General features: G+C 38.6%; 1 protein-coding gene across 4 annotated transcripts in view; it reads left to right on the forward strand.

Moving 5' to 3' along the window:
* The window catches only part of LOC117417857 (protein FAM13C-like), a 47,979-nt gene that overhangs the window by 33,563 nt on the left and 2,802 nt on the right, over positions 1-11,614 (forward strand). For 2 of the 4 annotated variants that reach the window (XM_034030247.3, XM_059035855.1), the window contains 10 exons: positions 1,051-1,164; positions 1,641-1,788; positions 3,817-4,027; positions 5,289-5,430; positions 7,452-7,533; positions 7,846-8,039; positions 9,521-9,604; positions 9,700-9,795; positions 10,576-10,769; positions 11,143-11,244. In XM_034030247.3, coding sequence (XP_033886138.3) covers positions 1,051-1,164; positions 1,641-1,788; positions 3,817-4,027; positions 5,289-5,430; positions 7,452-7,533; positions 7,846-8,039; positions 9,521-9,604; positions 9,700-9,795; positions 10,576-10,769; positions 11,143-11,244 — 1,367 coding nt within the window. The remainder of the gene's footprint in view (positions 1-1,050; positions 1,165-1,640; positions 1,789-3,816; positions 4,028-5,288; positions 5,431-7,451; positions 7,534-7,845; positions 8,040-9,520; positions 9,605-9,699; positions 9,796-10,575; positions 10,770-11,142; positions 11,245-11,614) is intronic. The other 2 variants (XM_059035853.1, XM_059035854.1) reach the window with 2 other exon arrangements.

Consider the following 11,614-nt stretch of genomic DNA (forward strand, 5'->3'; position numbering starts at 1 on the left):
AGTAACATATGTTACTTCTTTACGTAACAGGATTGGATAGATATATTGAAGTCTATCTCAATCTTGGTTTACTTACAGTGAATTGCATGTTTTGGAGTTGGCTGTAGTACAATGTGTTCAGGATTGATTGGTTATCCTAAAAACTGTGTAGCAAAAGCCTTTGAAGAACAAGGAGTTTACTTGCTTGCTTGCTTGCTTGAGTGATTGACTGCTTGGGACAAACCCTTATGCTGCATCTTCCTACTTGACATCTCTACCTTTTTGTCTTTTACAAACTGCAATGCCATGTGGAAACTCCAGTGTAGCTCAGAGGAAACGTGTGAACTATTTGGATTATAGCCAATCTGAAACATCTATAGAAGGCTCAGAGCGTATGATAAGTCTGCTGAAGACTGATGCAAAAGACAGTTATCACGTTCACCATGTTGGGTATGACAGTAGGACATGATTACCGAATAAGGGTCCTGATTTTGTGAATGAGGACCTAGAAAGGGCGATTCATTACTGTATGTGAAACTGTTTTGGAGACTATGGTGCAGTGCCTTTTAACATCCTATTAAAGTAGTACTGCTTTACACTCTATGCTCTTACCTCATTACGCTATTAGATTTATTAACACATTAAGTGATTAGGTGCCAGGAAGAAAATGCAGCTTTTCATCTATAACATTGCCTTTGAAATAACTGCACATTCTAGTTATAATAATAATAATAATAAATAATAATTGTTATTTGTTCAGGTAAGCATTCTCTGTTCTGGCTAGGTCAAGCAGGTGTACACTGGCATTTATTTTTAGAAAAATAACAGCAGGATTCTGCATTTGAATGAAGTAGATTTATTTATTTTTTGCCTGTGTCAGCTGCTGTGTGAGGTAGGAGACGAGCAGCAGCCTGCATTTTCATGCGTATTACCACGCAATCTGTAAGCTCCTGGGGGAGCGGAGGCGGAGTGAGCACTAACGACCAACTTGGAAGTGACTCAGTCAGCTACAGCACAGACTTGACAGCAGCAAGACAACAGTTAATACGATTTATTCATTTTTATTCTCAGCTGGTGGAAGACGATCCTACGGGGAGCACCCAGCTGCAACCAATTGCAGACAACACCACCCCCGCTGCTACTGAAGAAAGCAATGCTTCAAGCAAGGGCACCATTCAGGACGACGTAAGTGCTCCAGCTCAACCACATTCAATATATATTTTTTTCTATTTTATGAATGGACTCAGCTGGGAGGAGCCAGATTGTCACCAGATCATGATGTCATGGACTGAATGAAATACACCCACGGAGGAAATCTGTACTGAGCACAGACCCCGTGCCCCATTCCCCCCACTTCCAACTGAACAAATTATCACAGGCTTGCTGATTTGAACCCCCCCTCCCCCCTTCCATCACCACTACAAGTGTGCCATGAATAACCCATACAAACTACAAGTTGTATAGCTGCAGAGCCAATAACATAGCGTTGATGATGAATGGAAGACGTGTGTAGCTGGTGACTCACAGGAATGGAGTGCACTGTGGCTGAGAGAAGCGCTTGAACTATATCAGAGAGCATTGCAGAACATACACACAGCCAGCCAAGTGCACAGAGGACGTATTCACTGTTGTTAGCCGGTATGTTCTGCTTTTGCCTCCAGAGCTCTTTACTGAAACTACAGGCCTTGGAAGTTGATCTGTGCTCCTCGTTTCTGCCAGCGCAGGAAGACGATGCCCAGCTACAGCACCCCAAGGAGCACAGCTTGCAAGCGGGACATGCTGCACAGGGAGAGGATGCTAACACTAGAGGTAAGAGAGCCAAGGATTATTTTCTTTACCTTGCATGTTTATCAGGAGCACCTGTCAATTAGAAGTAATGACTATTGAAGGAGCACATGGTTGAATTCTTGTGGTAGGAATAGTAAACATCTATCACTGACACCCTAAACCATCCTTATGTTTTATTTCAGTTGCTAGGTTATTTTTTTGACTAGCACTGCAAAAATAAAAATGATTTGATTATTTCTTTTTTTAAATAAACCTGTAGAAACATTAACTGCAGCATACCATGGAAAAGACATAGCAAAGTGAAGTGTACTAAAAGCAGGGTAAATGTTAAGAATATTTTAAGGATATCATTTATAGTCCTTCCCAGTTTAAGTAGAATTTGCTAATGAGTGTGCAGTAGATACATAGTATGTATTTAGCTGCCTTTTCATAGCCGTGTGCTTTTAGGAATGTATTCAAATCATTGCATAAGCTTGAACTTTGAGTAGTTTCTTCATTTCTTATCATTATTTGTTTTTTCAGAGGAGTCCATTCTCCCTATTATTGATTTCAAATTAATGCATCGGCAAAAAGGTAGCAAGGCTGAGTACATTCGGTGCTCTGACCTTTCGGATTCCACGCTGCCCCCCCCACTCTCCACCACCCACACACTTTTCTGTCCCTAAAGGCATGTCCTATTTCTCATGTGATATTATATGCACATGCATGGCAGAGTTGTCTAAACTGCCCTTACACCTGCACACATTGCACAGCCTTGCTTGCTAGCTAGCTTAAGATGTACAGAAGAAATGAAGAAAGGCTATCATTAATACTAATTGTTTTATGCTTTTAAATGGTTCATTTTATAGCACAGCAAAGGAAATTATGAATTCTAGGATGCTTAATAGATGCACTTGTTCTGGAAGCTAGTGACTGCAGCTATGTTGCTTGCAGAGGTATTTCTTTATTCTTGGGGCTGTGGCTTCAATGCAGTTGAAAGGATGCTATAACATGTTTTTTTATGATTTTAAGAGACTTGATCTTAGATCAGTCAAAGAGGCTAGAAATAGGACATTGCAAAACAAATTAAATGGATATCTATTTTTATTTGCTTTATCTGTTGAAGTTCTTATTATTATTGTTGTAATAGTACTATCAGAGGGCAATCAACCACCAATTTCCTAATCAAATACCAGACAGGTACTGATAGATGATGCATTGATAACACTGTATTATTCAAAAGCAATTAGCATAAAAATATGTTGACTAGATGCTTCACAAAAACAACTGAAATCTGAAAGTAATACGAGTGAGGCTCCTGGTAGGATCCCAGGGCGATTTTTAATTGTTCAATGCCATGGCGATCAATAATCAATTTCATTGTTGCATCTCTAGCTGCTATACACCAGACTACAGTACACGCCTCTTACTTGTAATATGTGTACTATTTCAAAGTATGTGTTACATTGCTTTCTCTCTTACCTCCCATTTCGAAAGTTTGCAACTGTTATTGCTGAGGTTTTGAAAAGCCACACATTTTCTGTCTGCTTTTGACCAATAACCTTTCCATACTAATTAAAAAAATAAATAAATATGGTACATCAATTCGAAATCTCATTTGACTGTCATCTATTACAAATCATTTTAAAAAGCCTGGATTTTTAACTGTGTTGTTTACAGTATGTAGTTTATTCTGTATTCTCTTAATAGTTTATTATCCCATACAATATATTTGCTGGCTCACTTTTTATCTCTCCTAGTTGCTGCATACTAAAGGTATATAGCTTATATTCACAACCACCTAGGCGCTTTGCTGGATTTAAGTGGGTCAGATGGGTTGAATAAAATATCCAGGCTTATTGTTGGCACCTGCATCGACTTATAAAGCAACATGATTAAATTTCTTTGTAGCCAGAACTTGGAAACAAAGATGAGATTGAGTGTGTGAGAATGAAGAATGAGATAAACTTGGGAATGTTGTTAAAAGCATACACTATGTTGTTGTGTCATATTGAACATACTGTATCTGCGGGCCACTTTAATTACAATGGAGAGTTGATCTTTTTGCAGAGGCCCAGCCAGCCTTCAGAAACTGTCAGAATGAAGCTGACATCCAAGCTGAAGCACAACAGTGCCCCGGGACCAGCCGGCTCCTCCACCACATCACTGACGGAGACAATCCCCAGCCCTCACCTCGCTGCCCCAGCTTCAGCCAGAGCCAGCGATTCAACACTGACCCAGAGTCCGCCCCCTCTCCACCCTGCTCTCAGCAATTCAGAATGTAAGGACAACACTTTTGGGTTAGACTATGATCCACAGCTATACAACAGAAGATATGTGGTAATATGAAAAGAAACGTCGAATTCTTTGAGAAACTTTGTTTTGGTTTTTTTTGCAGTCTTTTTAGTATTACTACACAGCTAGGATACAGAAACCATTTTGGAGTGATAACATTTATTGCAACATTATCACTGGTCCCCTTTCCCTCTGTGCTTTAAGTATACTTTAGTTCATTTTCTTGTCTTGGTTATTACTGCACTGACAATGTCAAATGAATTGCTCACATACTGGAAAAAAATTATATTGCTTATTAAATCACTGTGATGTACTTGTTTATGTGCAAAGAATGGCTTGTTGGTTGAGATGTTGCCAACAAAGTGTCTGCTGCTACTGAGAGATTGTTTCCCTGCAACCTTTTGGAAATCACTTGCCCTTTGTGTCTCTTCACATACCAAGCATGGGCCAAGCTTAAAAGAGTTCCTTAGCTTTTTATTTTTTTGTAAAGTTTAAACATTCCCCATTAAATCAGATGGGGTGACTGTTCTTATGCAAGTTAGCAGATATAAAGTGCCAAAATAAGCATGAAAAACTGGATTAACCTGCAGCACCACCTAACCGCATAGTTGATAGTTACTGTAACTGCCTTAACACAGCTATTCAGATGTGTGTGTAAATCTCTGGCAGAGATCTGCCGTGGCTTCTGTTCAGCGGTACTGTGCAGGCTGCAGCTGTACTTGATTCATAATGGCCACTTGGCTGTTTTTTTCCCCGATTTAGATTCATAGCAGTTGTATTCAGGCAACTCTGCATTAATGTTTCTCCTGTATCGCATCATGGTGTTAGTATGTAAGGCTGGGGGAGGAGGGGGAAACGTATGCTGTATAGAAGATGTAAAATCCAACAAAAAAAACTGTAAGATACATTCACGACTTAAAGAAACACATTTTTGTGAACACTGACTGAGTACAGTGGTCGATTGTACTGTCACAAAATTACTACAGTATAATTGGTATTTCTAAAATTGTTTTTAATAAAAGGTTGGCTTCTCTTAAACATGATTTGAATCGCAATACCTGTGATTTTTCACTCTCTATTTAATGTACAGTATTAAGTACTGCAGGATAAGATGTATTTTATCAGTGTCATTTTATAGCACTGGGGATTACCACTAAAAATAGGTGTTTTATGAAAACCTCCCATAAACTGGTTTGCATAGAAGTACTAAAAGTAATTTAAGACCTTGTCTGTCTTTCCTCTCACAGGTCACGGGGCATTGTCAGGGGAGATCCCCCAGAGACTGTGAAAGAGCCTGTGTCGGTGACACTGCTGACAAAACACATTCAGAACGTGAAGAAGACAATCAGGAAATATGAAGAGACGTTTGAGCAAGAAAGGAAATACAGGGTATGCATTCAACATTAAGAGATGAAGTTACTTGGCAGTGCCACATTTTTCTTCAGTGCAACAGCCAACTCCAACAGTGCGAGTGGGTGGACCGAGAATAACACAGGCTGTGTTAATGTACGGCAGAGCTGTGTTATACTGCAAAAGGAAAATGAGAAGCATTTAGTTTAATAGTGTTGAGGCTGTGTAAGTTATATATACTTAGGCAGCCTGAACACTATTAAACTAAGTGCTTCTCATTTTCCTTTAGTGTATACTGATGCACAATGAAAACGCAACAGTCTTACATCAGTAGCTCATTGGGCACATACATAATGCTATTTACATTGTAAATAGTGAGCGAATAGGTTTGCTGATTATTTGAAAAGTATTGTTCCTTGGGATAACAAAATCCTAAGCTCAAGTCATGTGATTTCATAAAAACACCAGGTGCTCAGTGTTTGGTATTTGAGTTAAAATTGCCAAAATAAGTTGATTTAAGAATCTGTATAAATAGCCATTCAAAAATACATGATTTTAATTAATGCCAGAACAGCGAAAGATACAACCATGCCCCACTTAAGTAATGAAGATTGCCTGGTTGCTATTGGCATGATTGAAGGTGGCCTGTCTTTGAGAGAAGTTGCCCGGAGAATGAGATGTTCTGCTTCAACAATCAGCAGACTATTCGAGAGAAACCAGGAAACCGGCTCTGTGAGGGACAGGCCACGTCCTGGAAGGCAGAGGGTCACAACATCGGCCCACCACGTCATGGCGAGCATTATGCTGACTGCTGCATTGTTCAAGCCAACCGGTGGGGCAGTGAAAGTGTGATGATGTGGGGGGGGATCTCCTTTAACACAAGAACGCCTTTGGTGCAGATTGAGGGAAACCTTACTGCTCAGCGATACATTGACGAAGTCCTTGAGGTAACAGTTTTTCCGTTCCTGCAAGCCAATCCGGAAGTGTTGATTTTCCAGCAGGACAATGCAAGACCACACTGTGCTAGGATTACAATTGCACGACTTCAAGTCTTGCCGTGGCCAGCTTTTTCTCCTGACCTGTTTCCAATAGAACATCTGTGTGACCAAATCGCCAGTGCCATCCACAGGAGAAAACTGTGACCAACCAACCTACGCCAGCTGGCTGCAGCTGCACAGGAAGAGTGACAGAACATCCCACAGCAGTCTATCCAGATAATCAGGTCTATGCGTCAACGCTGCCAGGATTGTGTTAATGCTCAGGGAGGTCATACCCGATACTAACTTTGTAATGTTTTCATTTTGACAGTGTGTGTCACATTTCATACTTATCTGAATTTTTGTTCACATTTTCTGTGAATTTTTGTTTGATATCTATGTTTAAAATATTTGATTAAATCCATTAGACCTGAGTGTTGCATTTTTCTTTTGTGCATCAGTATAAAACAATCTTAAAACAAAAAAAACTAAACATTCCTCCTCAAACTGTTTTCTTTATTCTGCATCGTGTTACTACCTCTTGCTTTATAATATCACTTTTTATTTTGCATTACTAGTTCATCTCTGAAACAAAAGACAATATTGTACAGAAGTGTGATTTATTTAAATGTGTGGTCTTTTGGTGCCACTCTATGCAATACTATTAGACGCCTTTTGTGTTAAATGTTTTTAAAAGGTAAACTCATGAATAAAGGTAGTGGGTATCTTGATTCCGACCTCTCAGCCATCAGAAATCAACCGACCTTTAAGCATCCTTGATTTCTGAAAGCAACAAAGACACGAATTCAGATTGTATGTGTTGGCCCCCCCTTGCAGCCCAGCTGAGGTACTTCGTGATGTAGAACCACAAGTCAATACAGTAGTGCCACAGTCTGACATCAGAAGGTTATTGATTGTTGCATGTAGTGATTTACACCCCTGAAGAGTAAGAGGTATTCTTTATACAGTATTCAAAAGGTTGTTGTGAGACCTGTAGGCGTTTCCTGTAAAATATTATTTGCATACTCAAATAGAGGGCATTATATTCTGCTAACAATATGGGTATGTCCCTTTCCTCTTCAGCCTTCACATAATGATAAAACAGCAAACCCTGAAATCTTCAAACTGATGAACGACCTGGCCAAATCTCGCAAACAACTCAAAGGTAAATCTACACTATTCGTATCTATTTGTTGTTTGCTAACATGTTGATTCACCTCCACAAATGTCATGATGTACCCGTATTGGCAGTCAGCTCTTCAGAAATGGATTGGTAGAAATGTGATTATATTTGGTTTACCGTTGCTGTAAAATTGAGCTTAATTGACTGTCTTGAAAAAAATCTAATGCTACATTCTGATATACTTAAGAACATTAAACAAATACCTGTAAATTCAGAGAAAAAAAAAATATTCTACTAGTATCATAAATATAATTCCCCCCCTCCCCCTCCTCCTCCCCCTTTTTGACCAAGCAGACCTCAAACTGAAAATGTCTGTGAAAGAACTTCGTGAACAGGGGAGCCAACAGCGAGAGCTGTGCAGAGTGAACTCTGGCCAACAGGGGGCAGTAGAGCTACAGCAGAAACCTTGCCTGGAGGAAACTGTGGAGTCTTTGATAATGAGACTGAGGGAGAAACGCACAGCACTTGGCCTGCCAGAGAACATGAAGGTAGTTATAGTTACATACTAATTAGCAATGATAACCTACTTGAAGCGATTAGGATATTTGTCAATGAGCTTTTGGCATGATTCTTTAGTGATTTTTGACCATTCTTCAACACAAAATTGTTCCAGTTCATTCAAATTCCGAGGACGTCCCTTGTGCACAGCCTTTTTCAACCCATACCAAAGATTCTCAACCGGATTTAGATCAGGACTTTGACTAGGCGATTCCAGAACCTTGATTGTATTCTTCTTTAACCATTCTGAAGTAGATTTTGATGTGTGCTTTGGATTGTTGTCGTGTTGGAACATCCAGTTGCGCTTTAAACCAAGTTTTGTAGCGGAGGGTTTCAGATGATTGTCCAATATCTTTTGGTATGTATTGGAACTAAACTTTGTGCCATTAGAGGAAAAACAGCCCCATTGAAGGATATTACCACCCCCATGCTTGACAGTAGGTATGGTGTTCTTTTCTTTGTGCGCCTCACCAGACTTTCTCCAAACGTAACGACTATCAGCGTGACCAAATTGCTATTTTTTTTTGTTTTGTTTTCTTTCATCTCCACAAAACCTTTTACCAGAACTCATGTCCATCATTTAAATACCGTTTTGCAAACTTTAAGTGATTTGTCCTTGTGACGTTTTCCTAAGAGTGGCTTTTTCCTTTGGCTGTGACCATTAAGACCTTCACCAGACAATACTCAACCTATGGTTGAAATGGAAACCCCAGTCCCACTTGCAGCCAGTTCACTTTGAATATCTTTGGCAGTCAATCTCGGATTGTTATTAACCTTCCTCACAATTCTCCTACTTGTTCTTGGTTCTTCCAGACCGAGGGAGCGTTGTGACAGTATCATGAGTCTTGTACTTCTTTATAATAGAAACAATAGTTGAAATTGGGATACTCAGATGCTCGGAAATCTTCTTGTATCATTCTCCAGCTTTGACAATTAATCATTTTCTACCTAAAGTCTTCAGATAGCTCTTTACTTTCCCATATTGACGTATAGGTAATGACAGCAATCATCCTATGCCTAACCCTTTTATACTCTCAAGAATGTTCACCTACAATCCAGCATTTTCTAGACTTTTCTAGAATTAGGCTCTGCATTATCACATTGACATTTCTAGCACCTTGTAGACGATACTTTCATAGCATCAAAGGGTACAAATACTTTTGATTTAGCATTTTTTGAGTTTTGCAATAAAATTGCTCAACTTTTGGTACAGAAGATTTTCCCTAACATTCTTTGTTTGAGAAATTTCTAGAAATTATACATTTCCATTGGGGTATGTAGACTTTTGACTACAACTGTATGTTTTTTTATTTATCAGGTTCATAAGAGCATGATGGCAATTTATTCTGACAATAATATTTTAGAAAACAATTATAAAAAATCACCCTACAATATGACCACACATTCCAATAACTTATGATTGGTATGTAAGTTACATTGTAATTTTTTTTTTTTTTTTTTTTTAATACAGGAAATGACCCAAAAGCAAATGGCTTTGGAAAAAGTTACTCTGCAAAAATGCCTGTTATATTTCGAGAGCCTTCACGGACGCCCGGTATGGACCGGTTATGTTTTGTAATATATGTATCTCTGAAATGATTTACCACATCGGTGATGCTGGTACTAAAAGCATGTATTTTCTGTCTTTAGGGAACCAAACAGGAACGGAATCTTATGAAACCACTTTATGACCGATACAGAATGATCAAGCAGTTTCTGTGTGCAACGTCTTCAATTACTACCATTGTACGTCATACCACAACCTTTTTAATCATTTAGGGAATAGGGAAAGGGGCTATTAGTGAACTTTCCGAGGTGGCTTTGCCAGGTCAAGGTTCAGTTTACTTTTGCGTTAGGAATTGTTGCTTCTTGTCCCCACGAGTGTGTACCTGGTTGCTACACAATGAAGAATAAAAACTAAATTTTCTTCTCCTCATGTAATTTCATCGCATCTTAATCCATTGATATAATTATATGTATGAACAAGAGATAATCAAATTACAATGTTCAGATCCTGCATAACATTTGGTAACATGCAGTATATGTTTTTAGATATATATTTTTTTTATCTAACTGACTTGCACTGATGAATTAGGATCTCCTAATAGAGATAATGTCCAAGATTAATGCTTTTTCCACTATTCCATCAAGCCTCCTGTATAACACTTACAGTAAAGGGGTGGTGACTATGCAGTCATACCTTACCGTATTTTTCCATAAAGAAATGGTTGCAGTAAAAAGACCATGTTTCTCACATTACTGACTATTAATAGAAAGTAATAAACAAGTAAAGGTGTTTCATACCTTTTGATTTAAACACATGCTTCAACTACCAAAGCCCTACTTTGTGACCATATGGGTTCTAGCATCATATTAGACTAATTTGTAACTGCAGTACATGTATTTAATTCCCCATATCAATCAAAGAAAAGTGATGGTAATTATGAAATACAGTACTATTACAACCATTAAAAGGGAATAGTTTAAAAGAGAGCTGTTTGATAATGATATCTTTACTGTATACAGGAAGAAGAGGGATCTGATGAAGAGAATATGCAGCACAACCCACTACCACCTTCCAGAATAATATCCCAGAATTCTTCAGACGAGTCTTTGTGTCCCTATGAGGAAGACAACGAGCCCACTTTTGTATCCCCTTTAGATGAGATGAAAGCTGTCAGACAGACAGTTACCATGCCCAATTTACATGAGGCCTCTGTGTAAGTTTCATTTCACACACACAGTAGGGCCCTTAAGTGTTGATACACTTTACCTGCATAGGATGCAAAAAAATGTAATTTTGATGAAATGTTTTAACACTTGGGAGGAAGCATCAATATTAGTGGTGTAGAGCCCAGGATGTATTCAGTTTTGGTTGGTGAAAAGCAGGCAAGTTCCCCTTACATTTGCAAAACTGTTGTACATAATTCATCCTAAATTTAAATGCCAGTAGATCCCCTGAATAGGTGTCAATCATTTTTAGCACTTATTTTATTGGATTGCAAATCTGTTAGGTTTCCTGTTTTATGTTTAATTTTATTTTGAGTAAATACTCGTCTTAACAATGTTAACATATTGATGTATTAATCTCAGGCCTGAGTTGCTGGAGCACCTTCGAGAAACCAGAGCTGAAAAGAAGAGACTTCGAAAAGCTTTGAGGGATTACGAAGACCAGTTTTTAAGACAAATGGGGAGGTATGGCAGCAGCTGGTATTGTCTTTTAATAGCTTATGATGATGTAACATCTAAATATCGTTTTTTGGCCACATTATTGGCTTATAGGTAGGGCTTCTGTTTTTCGGTTTTTATTAATTGTATTTTTCGGTGCTTATTTTGATCTATTTTTGAGTTTTATGTAAATCGGTTTTTTATATACTGTATGAAAAATAGTGTTTTCGGTTACTTTCCAAAATGCTTGAGCGTTTTTTTTTTTTCTGTCAAAATATGTATAGTAGTAACTCGACAGTACTTGCACACTTAAGTTGTACCTTCTTTCCTTTGCTGTCTTCCACAACGAAATCCCCATGGTCACGGGCACATTCTTCTGGGTTTTTTGTGTGTACGC

Source organism: Acipenser ruthenus, chromosome 13, assembly GCF_902713425.1.
Source record: "Acipenser ruthenus chromosome 13, fAciRut3.2 maternal haplotype, whole genome shotgun sequence".
NCBI classification, from domain to species: Eukaryota; Metazoa; Chordata; class Actinopteri; order Acipenseriformes; family Acipenseridae; genus Acipenser; species Acipenser ruthenus.